The following is a 17,355-nucleotide window of genomic DNA, read 5'->3' on the forward strand; positions in this document are numbered from 1 at the left end:
AAAAATTGAATATTTTATTTATTTACTTATTTATTTTTTTTTTCAACATTTCAAACTTCTATCAAAAGGCTACAATAAAACAAAAAATAAATTTAACCTTTCAACAGTGGAACAGTCAGGTGTCGGGCTCCCACTTAGTTGTGGAGAAGAAATGTGGGAAATTTTTAAAGTATATTTTCAAGTGTTTTTTCTCATTACCGTTTGGGAAAAAGATTTTGTAAACAGTTCTGTCTAGTAAAGAAAAGTCTTTTTTTATTGTTACGTAATTCGTTTTTTATGTGAATTTCTTTTTCGCGGTAGTTTTTGGCTAGTTTTTGGCGATACCCCGAAAAGAATTTAGCGAGTATAGTCGTCCCTCACCACTGCCACACGATCTCCTTGGACGATTATAATCGTCCCTCACTGTTAAGAGGTTAATTTTATAGGAAAAACTTGAGAAAATAAGAAAAAATATTCAATAATAAGTTGCATGCATATAATTATATTTTTTAGTTTAGATAATGCAGATTTTTAAAGTATTCGTGATGAATGGGTGGTACATAGGGTGATAAATCCATCGTATCTTTGTATTTTTCTTCAGTAATAGGCCAAGTTTTTGCATGTAAAGATGACAATACTATTTTTCCGAAACTACTTGGCCTACCCCGTTTTGGTGATAAATCAAGAGTTTTAAATTGTGAATCTTTTTCCATTGATGTTTTATAAAACAATTTATACAGTGCATTTCTTGAAAATCTTATCCAGAAGATATTCAACCAGTTGACAGTTTGTTTCTCCATCATTATGTTTTGTTCTTTTCAAAATTGCCTCCTCCAGAGGTTTGGTTGAATAGAAATCTTCACTTTTCATTTCATATACTGAAAATGCATTATGTTTGCAACATTTTTGTATTAATTTGTAACAATTCTGGGCAACAGAGAGTCGCTCTGTCGTTATTTAGAGTGGACTTGCCTCACTTTCAAAGTCAACTCACAATAAACATTGTTGACAATATAAATTACTAGTAACAAATTTATACTGATATTAAAAGATATTTTTTGTGAATTGATTAAAAACATAAATTTTATGTTAATTTCTAATAAGACAGCTTTAACTATTTTTTTTACAAAATGGACTTCCCCACTATCAAAATCAACAGCTCATATATTCAGTTAGAAATGTCTAATTGAATTGTCTAATGACAATTCAATTAAGTTTTCCAACATCTAAAATATAAAAAATTAACAGTAAAAACATTTCTAACAACAATTCTAATCAGTTTATATTCATGTTTTTATATTTTTTATTTGGATTCTATCTTCTAAAACTTAAGAAATCCTGAAAAATAGATTTAAATGCTCACTCAGATTTTTCTGAAATTTTAATGTAATATGTTTCATTGTTCAGGTACACACAAAATGGATGAAATATCTCAAATATTGATTTGATATTGATAGTAAATAAAATTCATTAAATTCAATTGTCTCTAATTATAAATTGTTTTATAACTGTAATTACATTTTAATTATTTAATTTTTTTATCTAGAAAATGTCTCATTCAGTTATGTCAAATATGGAAATACTGGTAAAAAATCCAAAAGCTCCAGGTAATAAAAGTGACTTTTTGAAAGCTTTAAGAACCGAAACAGGGAGCAAGGGAGATGATGCCAAAGAAGGAAATAAAGAAATCGAAATTGTCTCTCCAGAAAGAAACAAACAAAACCAGGTAACATAACTGCTTTTAAATGGTTTGCATTAAAGTGAATTTTTTATAAGACTCCAAAACACACAAACTGTATCATACATTATTTATCAAATAAAACTAAAAAATTTAGAATGAATGCTTAAAGTATATTTTGGAAGGAAAAATATAATTCTGAAGAACTATGGAAACAAAAGTTGTTATTTCATGTTTGTGTGTGTAAATGGTAAATAAATAGATAATTATTAAGCTACAACTGGATGTTAAATTGTTAAACACTCAACAAGAAATTATATTACCTGGACAGAATATAACATGGACCATATCAAAGACAGTGCTAGTGAACTGTGGTTTATTAAACTGAAATTTTTGAAACATATTTGTTTATTCACATCAAAACACTTTAAAGATTGAAATGATCTTTATATCATGCATTGAACAATGAGTTTTTTGTTGAATATTTACTATCTTACTTTTGCTTTCTTAGTGTCCTGTCATATAGTAATGTAATGTATAAGATGCTGTTAAATATTGCTTTTTTATTTTTTAAATTCAAAACAGTAGTATTAAATATTTAAAATGACATCCTTTAATCAATATATGAAACTTAATTAAATTCATTTTATATTAAATAATTTTATTTTATATACGGTTGAACCTGTATCTTGATTCTCATGAGAATAAGAAAAAAATTCAAGATAGACAGGTTTCAAGACAGAGGTTTTACATAGTAAACAGTAATAGATTTGATTAGATTCATTATTCTATTAATACAATAGGAAGTACAGTAATACTTGCATTAAGTATAAATAAAACATTTTTGACATACCTTAACAAAAGTACAGTAGAGAGTCGTTAATCTGAACCCCAGAAATCCGAATCGCCGGTAATTCGAACGATTTTCAGTCGGACTGTGTCGTGCTGAATCGAACGTTTTTGATACTAGATTTACTTCTAAAGTATAATTTTCATGTTTTTATATTCTTCAATATATTTATTTTGTTTGTACAAAATAAAGAAACAATTTTTAACGATACAATAGCCTTGATGATTATTATAAAAATTTTCATTAGGCTTAAAATCGACGAAAATTCAACACGAAGCGACACGCAACGGAGAAAAATTTGAACATCGGACAGGTTAATATATTTTTTTGTACATAATCGATAATCCAAATAAATCACTAATCTGAACAACCCCAGTCCCCAATTGATTTGGATAAACGACTCTCTACTGTAGTTTGTCAATAGTTTCTGATGCCTGATTTTCTTCGACCAATAAGACACAAGCCGAACTCATAACCAATCAGAGAGAAGCAGAATTAATTGCAACCATGTTCTGTATACCTACAGTTTATGCTATCAAAATGCAGTCATTGAGCTTCGAATTTGTAATTGATGCTTCAGTCCTATAATTTAAGATAGAGGTTTTGGGAGAAAATTATTTGAGACAAATGTGGAAAATATATTGAACTTAGTCTGTAAATACAGGGGGAAAATAAATTTTGAGATAGACAGGTTCAACTTTATATAGATAGTGTCACTATCAATAATGTGCTCAAGAATTATAGTTAAATGATTTTTATATTATTTTGAAGAGGATATAGATATTTTGTTTTGTTATAAATATACAGTAAGACCCCACTTAACGTGGGGGATGCATTCCTAGATGACAAAGCGCTAAACAAAACAGCATTAAACAAGGTCATTTTAACACAGACTAAATAGGGAAAGGGGAACACACACCCAAAAATAAACAGTTTTTACTTTAATTTTAAGTTATTTTTGTATTAATTTGCATAATAATATACTGTATTTATTTGCATATAAGACAAGGTTTTTATCCATTTTTTACTGCTTCAAAAACCTAGGTCATCTTATATGTGCAAGCAAAAGATTCTTTTCGTTTTTTATAATTTTTGTAAACTGTGTATTTGCATTTTTTACTGGATTCTCACCTTCTAGGGTTTAAAAACAAAAGTATTTTATTTGGGTCATTTGAATTGTTCTTGCGTATTGTCAGGAATAAAGATGAATAGCAATAGGAAAAGTAAAGCTTTTGAATTGAATTCCAAAATTATATGGGATTCTGATATAAGTTTTATAATTCATTCTCATGTGAAAACAGATGATCATTTGGAAATTAGAATTTGAAGAAATTCATAAGTGTAATCAATTGTTGTTAAGAATTGGCAAAAAAGGTTCCGGATTGTCCAGCTTTACATGAACAAATTATATTGTCAATTTTACAAGATTTTTCCTTGAAGTTTAAAATACCAGTAATTTTTGTGGGACAATGTGTGAATTTATGTGCATTTGATATTTTGTTATTAAACAAAATAAAATTAGAATTGTATTAATAAATCTAATTTTCTTTATTTTGATCTTTAAAGTCACACCTCGTCCTATAGGCGATGTCATCTTATATTCGAGTAAATACAGTATGTTAAATAACACATAAACATATGCACATGGAAATGTAAAGTTCATTTTTTGTGATGAAGGGCCTGGCTCTTCTGAAATTCTTGTTTTTTGCAATAGTCACATAGTTCATTTGTTGGTTTTTTTTCTATCTCTGAGCAAATGTCGGCAGTAGAAGATTGCATCCAAAATGCCTCGTTTGGCTTTTGCACTCCTTTCAAAATCTGGATTGTTTGCTACAATTAGATCAATGATTTTGGTTATTGTTACCAAACTTTTACTAAGGAAATCTGTAGAGAAAATTTTTGGCTCTTCATTTTCAGAATCTCTATTTTCCAGTTCTACACAAATTCCTTGTTCTTCCAGTTCTTGAAGGTCGTCATTGGTAAGGTTCTCACCAGAAACCTGCAGTAACTCCACAATATCCTGCTCATCTGCATCTCCTAGGCCTGCTGTATCAATTAGGTTGACAGACAATTGTCAACTTAACGATACAGCGATAGGCTCTTCTCGTTGAGAATTCTTGGATACCTTCAGCCATAACTTCTTACACACTTCATTCATGCATTTATCAGTTAATTCTTGCTATGTGAAGTCGATATTGCCTATGGCATCTATAATGTTATATTTTTTCCAAAATTGCACCACACAAACATGGATTTCAGGAAAGTATAGTGCTACGACAAATTGCCACTTTTTGCTGATTGGTTTGTGCTGGGGTAATCATATTATATACGAATCAATGAAATGCTACAATAATTTGAATTGGTGTAAATTTTGAGATTTTTTGAGGGGCTTTGAGCAGACCACATTATATTGAATCAATGTTGATTGAGGCAGCGTTAAGTGGGATCTTACTGTATTTTATTGTACAATGATAGTTTCAGTGTTAATCTAAAATATATAAATAAAAGATTTGTATATAAAGTATACAAAACTGAACTTTCTGAAGAAAAATTCTAGTCAGTTATACAAGGTGTGGTTGTTTTTAAGTAAGTACTGTTTAAAAATAGGACCGCTGCAATGCTATGGTTGGTGTTCTGTGAATGTGTGCTGAGTACCTACATCTGTTGGCTAGCCAGAGATGCAATTACGAAAGCATTTGTTCATTTGATGTTTGTGTGTGTTTAAAAAGCCTCAGACAATTGAAAATCTTGCCAATTGTGAAGTATGTGTGGTGATTTTTTTTATGCAAAAGACATGAAGGCGGCTGACATTCATCAGCAGATTAGTGAGGTGTATGAAAAAACATTACGAGCGATGGAATGGTAAGAAATGGGTCAAAGCATTTAAAGATAGTCGTACCAATGTCCTTGACAAAGAGCGTAGTGAGTGACCATCTCTCATTACTGAAGACTTAGTGCAGAAAGTTGTTGCAAAAGTTTGAGAAAACAGACGCTTTACCATTTCATCATCCAAAACAAAAAGCTTGGCAAGCTCAGTAATAGGATTGTTTTGCTTTATGACAATGCCCTTCCACATGTGGCTCAATAAACCCAGTGGCAAGTTTCTATGAGGATGGAATGCAGAAGCTGGTTATACGATATGAAAAGTGCCTTTATATTGGAGGAAATTATGTTTAAAAGTAGATTAAGGTACAGTACATGCTTTCAAGAATAAAATTATTTAAAAAATTGCAGTAATATCAAAATGGTACGTAAAAAAAACACGCCTTGTATATAAAGCTTCATAAAAAGTTCTCCTCTGAACTGTTATATATTTCAAGGAGGTTAATTCCTTCTTTCACTATACACTTAATGTAGCGATGCTATTCAAGTTAAGGTGCTGTTTGCTGACAATACCTCTTTTACTTTAATTCATCATAATACCAATCGTGTGTCATGTTAGATGAGAGATTGTATTCTTAAATGCTGGAAATAATTTCAGACAAATGTCGTTTTTATTTATTTTTTTACTCATTATGTCTTAATGTAAACATAATTTTTTATTAAAAGATGATGGATTAAGGCTGAGACTCCACTAGTTAAAGCATTATAAATTATTAGCAAAATAATTATGAGCATAAAAAAACCATGTTATAATTATTTTTAATCATGTGACCATGATATTTTATGCCAAGTAGGGCATAAAGTGAGTTGAGTGATGTTGAACTTTCAATATGAATAAGTCCATAAAATGATACCATCGACCAATCAGAAGTCAGTGGATTTTTGTGTCGTCATGCCATTGTATGAAAATTTTGGGAAATGAGCTTTTATGCATGTTTGCCGATTCTATCTCTAGCTCTCACCAGCTATCTCTTTTGGTGCTTGTGAGGTTTTTTTGATTAGTTTTAACATTATTTATGATCAAGCAATCTACAATGCTTTATTTCCATTAATTTTTATGCAAAAAAGTGTTTACTTTTGACACTTAGTGTCAGTCTGTTGCCATGAAAACTTGGCTAGTGGAGCTAATTTTTTTCTGCTTAACTAAATTTGAAATATTTTATTTTTATTTGTAAATCAATAATTTAAAGATATGAAATGTATTTATTTTTTAAAATTTGGCATTTAGATATAAGAAGTATGATGTCCATTTTGGCTTGAAATATAATTAGCAAAATTAAAAATTGAGTGGCTCTCCATTGCGATCCAAGTGCAAATGCAAATAGGTTACATGATTAAAAATAATCATGGCAAGATTTTTATGCTAGTGGAGTATCGGCCTAAAGTAAAAAGGTGTTATCAGCAAACAGCACTTTAACTTGAGTAGCATTATAACATTAAGTGTATAGTGGAAGAAGGAATTAACCTAATTGGAATATATAATAGTGTCAGAACAGTTCAGAGGAGAACTTTATATATATAATTGGCTAGACAATTTTTAAAAAATAGCAAATTTATAAGGTTAAGCACAAATTAGTTATCACACAGTCATCAATTCAAGAATACATCATATTCTTTGACAAAAAATAGGTGGTTCCTTTGATGACTCTTGGATTCACCATATTGGATTTTTTACGTGACAATCATCAGATGCTCATGTGCAGCGAAATATTTGTCATTTGTTGTGTGGCTAAAAGCTGCAATTGAGTCAGCTTTTTGACTGATGATTATGATATTCTTAATTTCATTAAATTATTGAAACTATAAAAAAATATATATACAGTTAGACTTTGATTAATGCTGATTTAATATAACATGGTCTGCTCGAAGCCTTAAAAACAGCTCAAAATTTACACTGATTCAAATTATCAGGGCATTTGATCGATTCATATATAATATGATTATTCCCAAACACAAACCAATCAGCAAAAAGTGGCAATTTGTTATAGTGTTGTACTTAAATCTATGTTTGTGTGGTGCAATTTTGGAAAAAATATAACATTATAGATGCCATAGGCAATATCGACTTCACATAGCAAGAATTAACTGATAAATGTGTGAATGAAGTGTGTAAGAAGTTATGGCTGAAGGCATCCAAGAATTCTCAACAAGAAGAGCCTATCGCTGTATCGTTAAGTAGATAAAATTGTCTAGCAGGCCTAGGAGATGCAGATGAGCAGGATATTGTGGAGTTACTGCAGGTTTCTGGTGAGAACCTTACCAATGACGACCTTCAAGAACTGGAAGAACAAGGAATTCGTGTAGAACTGGAAAATAGAGATTCTGAAAATGAAGAGCCAAAAATTTTCTTTACAGATTTCCTTAGTAAAAGTTTGGTAACAATAACCGAAATCGTTGATCAAATTGTAGCGAATGATCCAGATTTTGAAAGTAGTGCAAAAGCCAAACGAGGCATTTTGGATGCAATCTTCTACTGCCGACATTTGCTCAGGGATAGAAAAAAAACCAACAAATGAACTATGTGACTATTGCAAAAAACAAGAATTTCAGAAGAGCCAGGCCCTTCATCACAAAAAATGAACTTTACATTTCCATGTGCATATGTTTGTGTGTTATTTAACATATATTATTATGCAAATATGATATAAAAATAACTGAAAATTAAAGTAAAATCTGTATTTTTGGTTGCGTGTTCCCCTTTTCCTATTTACTGTGTTAAAATGACCTTGTTTAACGCTGTTTTATTTAGCACTTTGTTGTCCAGGAATTTATCCCCTGTGTTAAGTAGGGTCTTACTGTATATATATATATATGTGTGTGTGTGTGTGTGTGTGTGTTATTTTATGTATTTCTTATTAATTCATTACCAATAAAAGAAACACACAAGTGGTTGTAACACAAATCTATAAGCAACTTATGATTGCTGATTTTTGTTATTTTGTAAATATTTTGCCAATATTTTGTAGACCAATATTCTGACCAATATTTTGTAGAAGGTTAGAGGAAATGTTCATTGGTTATTTGAGAGCTATACCACAAGTGATGTCATATGGAATGTGACAGCATTGACTAGTTTGTTCCAAGCTTAAGAAATTTGAAGATCATTTGTGAGAAATTGGTTATGGTAATATAACAGGATACTGAAAAGTTAATCTAGAAAATGCTTTCATTACTAAAAGAAATGTTCTCTGATGTGAAGATTAGCGTTAGCAGTAGTAGGAGTAGCTCTGGAAGATTTAAAAATATTTCCAACTGTTAGCCAGTTTTTATTTTTTTTTCACCACTTCAAATTAATTGCCACTAGTTTTACTTACTTATTAATGTAGGTGCTGGTAACTATATGAGTTTGGTGTCTGGCAAGCAAAAGTAACATGTTAAGCTGTCACAAGGAGACTCCAGGCCTTTAGGTCTCCAATTTGAATGAAACTTGGTGAGCACATAGTCTGTAAACACAAACAGCTCCTTGTCCAAATAATAGGACCCATTTCTCAAGCATTTCCCAAAAATGGGCTTCTGAAAATTTAGTATTTAGCTAATAAGTTTTTGAAAGTTTCATGTCTCTTGTGGCTATAGCTGAGTGGTTAAGACACTAGGTGCTGGAGTTAGATGATATAAGTTCAAATCTTTGAAATTTTAGTTTAGATTTGTTTGTGTGTAACATTATTATTTTACTGCATCATTAGCATTACTATTATTATTATTATTATTCCTCTCATAAAACAAGAGATTAAAAATTGTGACATTATATCCTGTTTAATGAAAACAAATCTCTGTAGATTAATTCTTTATGTTGTTAAATAAAATTTTTATTTCTTCACATTTATTTTAAGATATAGTGGTATTGTGATATTTGAAGTGTCACAAATATAAACACATGAGGAAATTGTCCATAACTTAACAATTTAAAAAAATGTTGTGACTATGCTACCCTAATTAACAATTAGGGTAGCATAGCATAAGCTAAACACTAAATTTTCAGAGTCTCATTTTTGTGAAATGCTTGAGAAATGAGTCCTATTATTTGGGCAAGGGAGCTGATCCTGTTTAAGACTGTGCTCACCAAGTTTTATTTAAATTAGAGACTCGAACATTGGTACTATCCTTGTTAGCAATAGGAATAGTTTTTTAATAACTTTTTAATGAATAATTCTTAATAACACATTTGATCACACTGTTTAAACAGTATTTCACAGGTTCTATCATGTCAAAATTTTTGTTTTATTCTATTGAAAAAACATCAAAGTGAAAAAAGTTGCCCCAAAAACTTTCCCAAATTTTCTGTTGGTTTATAAAAAATCCCCAATCTGGAAATGCCAGGAGGCATTGTACAAAACTGCCTTTAGTTCTCAGTGTCACTTCTTACTTTTCTACCTGAATTTGATGCGTGACATCATGAAATCACTAGATGTTTGGTGCACAGGACTCCCATTGCATGGAAGCCAAATATTCTGCTGTTTTTCTTGAACGTAACATGTGGTATAACCTGGCAATGAGCAAATCTACACAACCATTACTAGAGGCGGCTGATAGCATTAAACGATGAGTTTAACAATAATGTTTCACCATTTACCATTTACATGCTTTGTTAAGAAAGGTGATGACTTTTTACAGTGCATTAAAAAATCAATGAGAACATATGCTAGAGATTATGGCTGTGTTTCTGGAACTGGTGAGGTGTAACAATGAACCTTTACATATTATTGACTTAACTACTGTGAAAGAAATGCCTGTAAGCTATTCTATTAGGATTGTGTGTTTTACTGCATAGCGTGTCAATATAGCTGAATATTAATTTCTTTATTTTTGCTCTGCCAGTAATGAGATGGAAAATGTTAACAGATTCCCTTATTTCTTGGATATTTTGTAATGTAATTTATCTTTTGGTGGCCACAGTCTTCCTAAAGAATTTCACCGTGTATGCATTTATAGCATTTTTATCAATTAAAGTAATGTTTTTCAAGTAATAAGAAATAATTTTCAAAATGAACAAAACTTAATAGTGTATTTAAATGTAAAGTTGAAATATTTGTTTTAAGAAAATCAAAACCATTTATTAATCTAGAAATGCTTTTAGTCTTTATTAGGTCATCTTCAGTTGATATATTGTGTATTAGATATAGTTTTATTGTTGTTTCTGTTAAATATAAAATTTTTATTTTAGGGAGAAAATGGTAATGAAATTGATGACAAAGAGGAACATGTAAATAGTATCAATATTGAAAAGTTATCTTTGAATCAAGATACCAATGAAACAGCACTCTCTAGTTCTTTGGAAGCTGAGCAAAGGTAATTATTATATATTAATATTTTTATAGTTTGAAATTTTTATCATATGATTATTATAATAGTTATGTTTAAACATTATTTGTATTGTATTCCATATCTGTATTAATGAACAAAGTAACAACTTATAAATATTAGATATAAATCATATATCAACTATATGAAAAGGGAGAAAATTATATAGAACAGAATAATGGCATAATATCCTAAAATATTTAAGAAAAAATTTTTAATATGTTTGAATTGTTTTTCATAGGCTTTCATTAACTTAAAACTATTTTCATTACTTTTTTATATTGTGTTAAAATTAATATGTTTATATTGATTATAATACAATGAATGTATAACAATTTTTTATTAAGTTGTAATTTGTCACACCTTCAGTTGAGATACCTGATAAATAATTCTATACAGTAAAACCACTTTAAGACATCCATTCCTAAAACTTAGAAAATCTGGTCATCTTAGGTACTTCTGTTTTTGGGAAGTTTCCTGTTGTCTTGCTGTAATTTTTCCTGTATCAGGTGACCAAAATGTTTTTTTTCCAATGTTGTTATTTCAAAGAAAATTATGAGGATACAGTTGCAGGTATGTACAGTACATGCCTTGATACAAAGCATGATACATGCCAATAGTTCATCTTATGCTGAATTAGGTGACATAAAGAAGGCACAAAAGTCAGTTCATGAAACAGAGAAGATTGAGGAAAATTGTAAAAGTCTTATAATATGAATAAAGTATTATGTTACTAATTTATTATTAATTTATATTGTAATATATAGTAAATACTATTTTTTAATTTAGTACTGTAGTATCTACTTATAATGAACTGTACTGTTACTATACTGTACATTTTAAACTGATGTTCATTTATATTGGATAAGAAATAAAATATAAGTCTAATTTTGAAAAACTAAAGTTTAATGTCTCAAAAATAAAATATAAGAAATTATTACATATAAAGTTGCCTGTTAAAACATCAATATGCACATGGTTACTTAAAAAACTGTTATTTTTGTTTGTTGATTTTGCTGGTTTCATAGCTTTCTGTAATATATATTTCCACCTCAGTAAAACTATTTAAAATATTTTGTGGAGTATTGTGCATTTGTAAAAATTCTTGAATAACAATAGTGTTTTGCTAAACCTCAGAAATTGATGTTATCAGAACATTGACATCATCAGCATATGTTGTATCATCATCTTAATTCTCACTAATTTCATTATTTTTGGAAGACACTAAAGCTATAATATCATCAGTCAAAAGAGTGGTCTCATGGGTTCCCCACGAGACCACTCAGAAAAAGAGGGCATGAAGCTATCCCCAGAAAACCCTAATAACACTATCATCAATTCTGACATAATCTTCAAAATTGTAGTTAGAAAATGCATCCAGTAACTGCAGAGGAAGCACACCTTGAACATATTTTGTTTCATCATTTGTAAGTTTACTTTTCAAAAGTTTATTGATCAGAATGTCTTCATCTAAATTGAAATCTTCTTCATTAGTTTGTAGAAAACTAGTGTGTTGAAAACAGTTTGCTGGTATTTGCATTGATAGGTTTTGCCATGCCATATGGACTAAATTTATTGCATCAAGAAGATTTATTGAAAATGATTCTTTGCTATTATCTATAGAAGTTATCATTTTCAAAAGAATTTGCCAATAGCTGCTCTTTAAGTTGTGTATAACCACTTGATCTAAAGGCTATGGTTTTGAACTTGTATTGGGCAACATGAACACCAGTGTAATGCAATGTAATTTCTTGATGTCAGGATGTGTGGAGCAGTTGTCAATCAATAATAAAATTTTTTATTTTTTTCTTCTCAGTTCATCCCATTCTCACAGTTTGTCACAGAAATTGTTAGAGGTAACCAAGCTCTTTGGTTAATTTGTAGTTTACCAGCGGTCATTGATTTTTAAAATATCTTGGATTTTTTGATTTACGGATTACTAATAATTTTCTCTTTTCTGTTCTTATAAGATTTGCTGCTAGTAGAATAGTAATACAGTAGAGCGTCGATAACTGGAACCAATTGGGGACTGGGGTCGTTCCAAGTAGTGATTTTTTCCAATTTCCGATTATGTACGAAAAAATATATTAACCTGTCCGATGTTCAAATTTTTCTCCGTTGCGTGTCGCTTCGTGTTGAATTTTCGTCGATTTTAAGCCTAACGAAAATTTTTATAATAATAATCGAGGCTATCGTATCGTTAAAAATTATTTCTTTATTTTGTACAAACAAAATAAATATATTGAAGAATATAAAAAACATGAAAATTATACTTTAGAAGTAAATTTAGTATCAAAAACGTTCGATTCAGCACTACATAGTCCGACTGAAAATTGTTCCAGTTTCCGGCCATTTCAATTACCGACGTTCCAATTTTTGACGCTCTACTGTACTTTCTTTAGATAACTTTCCTCCTGCACAGCATTTTTCTTTGAATTTTAGTGTCCTATTTGGTGTAAGGTTATAAAAAAGACTTGTTTCATCTGCATTAAAGATATCACAATCTTGGAAATTTTCTCTGATTTAGGTCTGTTGAGAGAACCATTTTAACAATACTCAATCTAATTCATCACGTGCTGATTTTCTAAGCTTTTTGGAATTTTAATTATCATGTTTAAAACTTGCAGGTATTTTTTTTTCTTCCAAATAGTAGCAACTGCCTATTTAGTTATGTTAATTTCTTTACATAATTTGCTTTGCGTTACACCACTTTCCAACTTTTTAATAATTTCATATTTAGTCTGTAATGTAAATGATTACATTTCTGTTTACACTGATTAGTGTTTAGAGTCATCATATTACAGATGAACATACGCACAGTACTTCGTAATTCTGACTTAACAAATGGCAAGAGTCAATATGCCTCAAGATTATGCACAGTTCATTATTCTTTATAACCAACACCAGTGAATGGAATTTTTCTAACCAATAACAGCATGAGTTTTAAATTTTATGATGGTTTGGTTTTGAAATGTAAATTTAAAATTCTATATTTACAGTTAAAATTTTATAGCCAATGAAAAGCATACTTTTAATTTCCAAACATTAAATGGGCAGGAAATCTAAAAATCATTCAACTGTTAACAGATGAGAAATAACATTGAAAATTTAAATTATGCACTAACAAATGAAAATTCTTGACTGTAAATTTCTAAGTTCATTGTTAATAAGTGAAAACTACTGTATTTAGTAAATACTTTTAATTCTTGTACAATTAAATATATATATTAATGTTTTAACAAATTACTTCATTTACGTTTATCATCTGTCGTTCGCTACCAGCCGACAAGTCTTCATCTTCACATCCACGGAGGCGACCTTTCTTTTTAGGCTGCTACCACTGTAATAAAATGCAAAACAAAGTAATTTGTTAAAACGTTGTTTTATATATTTATTTTTACAAGAATTAAATGTATTACTGTCGGCCATGTTTTAAATTTTATATTTACTTAGTAAATACTATTTACAATGAATTTTTTTTTTTTTTTTTTTTTTAAATATTCTTCTTAAATATATTTTTGTATATAATAAATAAAAATACTTTTTTTTTATTATCAAAAAGCTTATTACAGCCAACTTTATTTCTATTAAACAAACTACTAATGTATTCATGATGCATTAGCAAAAGGAGTCAGGCGTCAGAGCCAATTTTTAAAAAAATACGAAGTTCGGAATTGTGTATTTTACCTCTGACTCCCCATCCCAGATAAAAAGGATTTTACAGATCTTAGAGTAGAAAGTTATAAAGCAATCATTTTCTCCATTATAGTTGGAAGTATTTCTTTTTATTTCAGAGAGAAGAAAGTGGTCACATCTAGTTATTGATTTTTGAATCTAAATTTGACACCCCTCAGACTTGATCCTATAATAAAGTCCTTTAAGCTGCAAAAATACACAGTGGTTGCTATTAACTTGAAAGGAATAATGACAGATTGGAATTTAGTGTGTTTGTTTTCAATTGTGGATTATATTGCATAAAAATACTTATAAAATCAATAATACTATAAATTTACAAAGTTTTAAATCACTAGAATTGTTGGAAAAAATGAAAATGAAAGTTATGTTCATATTTAAGTAAATTTAATTTTCTTTTAAAAATAAAATATATATAAAATTTCAGGTTACTTCGAGAGATGGGTTGGAAAGAAGAGGGTTCGGATGATGATGATACTTATGCACCACTTACAGAAGATGAGCTGCGTGAATTTAGAGATTTAAGCCAAAAGGTAATACACATGTAAATTTGCTTTTGAAAATGTGAAAGTTTTATATAGAATATATTAGAGCTAAAGACTGATGATTTTAAGTAAAAAAAGAATCTCTCTAATAAACTTAAATATTAAAAAAGGAAACGATCAGCAAATTGTGAAAACTTAACACAAAATTTCTTTCACTATTAAACTAAATGTTTATTAGCTATTTCTTTGGAATTTACATTATTACTATTCAAAATTATCAAGCAAGTTTGAATTTTGTTAGTAGAAAATACATTTACATTTAGGAAAATAGTAGTGGCCAAACAATAAGGCATAGCCAAGGTGAAAGGGTGAAAATAGAAGGGATAAGAGTAGAAGTATGTAGATTGAGGGGAAATGAAAAGAAGTGGTTGAGAGGGTTGGGAACCATTAATAGTGTAAAAACAACATACAGTATACAGTTCCACAGTAACAATAGGAAGCAAACAGTAATACATAGTACAATGTAGAAGTATACAAGGATGGGTGTTTGTACATGCATGATGCTACAATTGATACAGGATTGCAAAAATTACAATTATTTAAGTGATTTACAGTAGTATACATTACTAAATTTGTGTATGCGAACACACATCACTTCAAAAGTTTGGTGTGAAGATACAGACAAGGGTGACTGCAGATAAACAAAAATACATATGATTACAATGAGAGTTACAGGCCGTTGAGAAGTGCTACCATAAGTGGTGAGTTGGACATTTAGTACAAAAGGTGGTAGTTGCTGGTGAATGAAGACACTGGACATAGCAAGCGATAGTAGATAATACAGTGTGAAGTGTTGAAAATCTAGATTCAGTTATTGAATAATGAATATTAATCCTTCAGTGATAACACTATCATTGCTCTTTTAGCCCTTTTTTTTCTAATGTTGATGTTCTAACATTCATTCAGAACTTGTAAAATTTTTAATTGTGAAATTATTATTAGTGTATATTTTTTTAACTATAATGATTTTGTTAATTTATATTTTGAAACTTTGATTTATAGTATATTTAGAGTTTACAGTATTTAAATTGCTAATTTACTTGTATATTTGAAAATTGGGTGTTTCAGCACAGATTTCAGTTTATTGAATTTGCAATAATATAAAATATATAAATTATCATTCAACTAAGCTGTAATCATCATTTGACAAAGCAGATAGGATTTTCTTTTTATTATTATAGTCTTACTAAATATATTCTATCTATTGAATTTCATCATTCTTAAAAATACTTGTAAAAGTATAAAAATTAAAATAATTTTATCAAATAAAATATTAAGTTTGTCTTTAAAAAAAATCGTTTTCTGTTTATAGATTGCTGAGAAGAGGAATGGAATTCAGAAAAATTTGCAAATGACATTAAGTCCTAAGCGTTTACCTCCACCTTATCTTGCTGTTGGGCCAAGAATTGATAATTGGTCAGATTTTTCAGAAACAGATTCTGATTCAGATTAAAAGAATTGTCTTATTACAACATACCCTGTTTTTCATTGTTTCTTTATTTTGTTGTCATTCTTGCCATATTGTATTCTTAGAAAATGCAAAAAATTGATACTTTTTTCCTAGTGTCAACAAATACAATAAAATGCACTTATGGTTTCATTCTTTTAAAGCTAGATAAGGCTATTCAGTGAAGTACAAAATTTACAATTTAATGAAGCTAATGAATTTAACTTAAATTTATTTTTCTAAACATTTTCTTTAAAAATTTAAGTAACTTGAATTTAAATAATGTGCATAAAGTTTTCACTATTAAATTGTGTCACACTATATCTTACGATAATACTTGTTTAAAGAGATGATATAAATATTCATGCATTTTAAAACAGTGAAAAATAGCATGCCAAAATTCCCTTTGTTTCTGATTGTACAATAAATGATAAAGGGAATATTTCTTGCATGTGAGACACAACATATTTTGGCTCATGATTGTTGAAGTAGAATAAAGAGCACAATTTTGCTACATGGGAATGTTTGAATAATTAATTTTTATTTTTGAATACATTCAAAATACTTTCCACACAAAAAATATTTATTTTTCACTTTAAAATCTACATAAAATGACTCTCATAACTAATCAAAATGTTTTGAGCAAATATTGTTCAAAAATGGATACAAAAAGCATAGATTTGATTTGATGATTTTTTTGTATATTTAATTTTTTCAGTTTTTAATTAAGCAATAAAGATACAACAACTTTATTTTTTTTTATTTATTATTATTATTATTAAATATCTAAAAATTAGGAACATTCAGATTTTTCCTTAATTATGTTAAATCATTTCTTTAGTTCATTTGTATCTTGTTTGAACAGTGTTTGAATAGCATTTTTACAAGTTAATTTCTAAATTATAGTTGGAATAATTCTAATTTCTAATAATTTTCAAACTCATTTATTAAAATATTATCACTTGAAACTTGTTTATTATTA

The 17,355-nt window shown here is 29.0% G+C and overlaps 1 protein-coding gene across 1 annotated transcript in view; it reads left to right on the forward strand.

Moving 5' to 3' along the window:
• The window catches only part of LOC136981441 (vasculin-like), a 76,859-nt gene extending 60,457 nt beyond the window's left edge, over positions 1-16,402 (forward strand). The window contains exons 11-14 of the mRNA XM_067277768.1: positions 1,526-1,705; positions 10,552-10,676; positions 14,809-14,914; positions 16,239-16,402. Coding sequence (XP_067133869.1) covers positions 1,526-1,705; positions 10,552-10,676; positions 14,809-14,914; positions 16,239-16,379 — 552 coding nt within the window. The 3' untranslated portion in view covers positions 16,380-16,402. The remainder of the gene's footprint in view (positions 1-1,525; positions 1,706-10,551; positions 10,677-14,808; positions 14,915-16,238) is intronic.
• The last annotated feature ends 953 nt before the right edge of the window (positions 16,403-17,355 follow it).

This window comes from Centruroides vittatus, unplaced genomic scaffold (genome assembly GCF_030686945.1).
Source record: "Centruroides vittatus isolate TY-2023 unplaced genomic scaffold, ASM3068694v2 contig_754, whole genome shotgun sequence".
NCBI lineage: Eukaryota > Metazoa > Arthropoda > Arachnida > Scorpiones > Buthidae > Centruroides > Centruroides vittatus.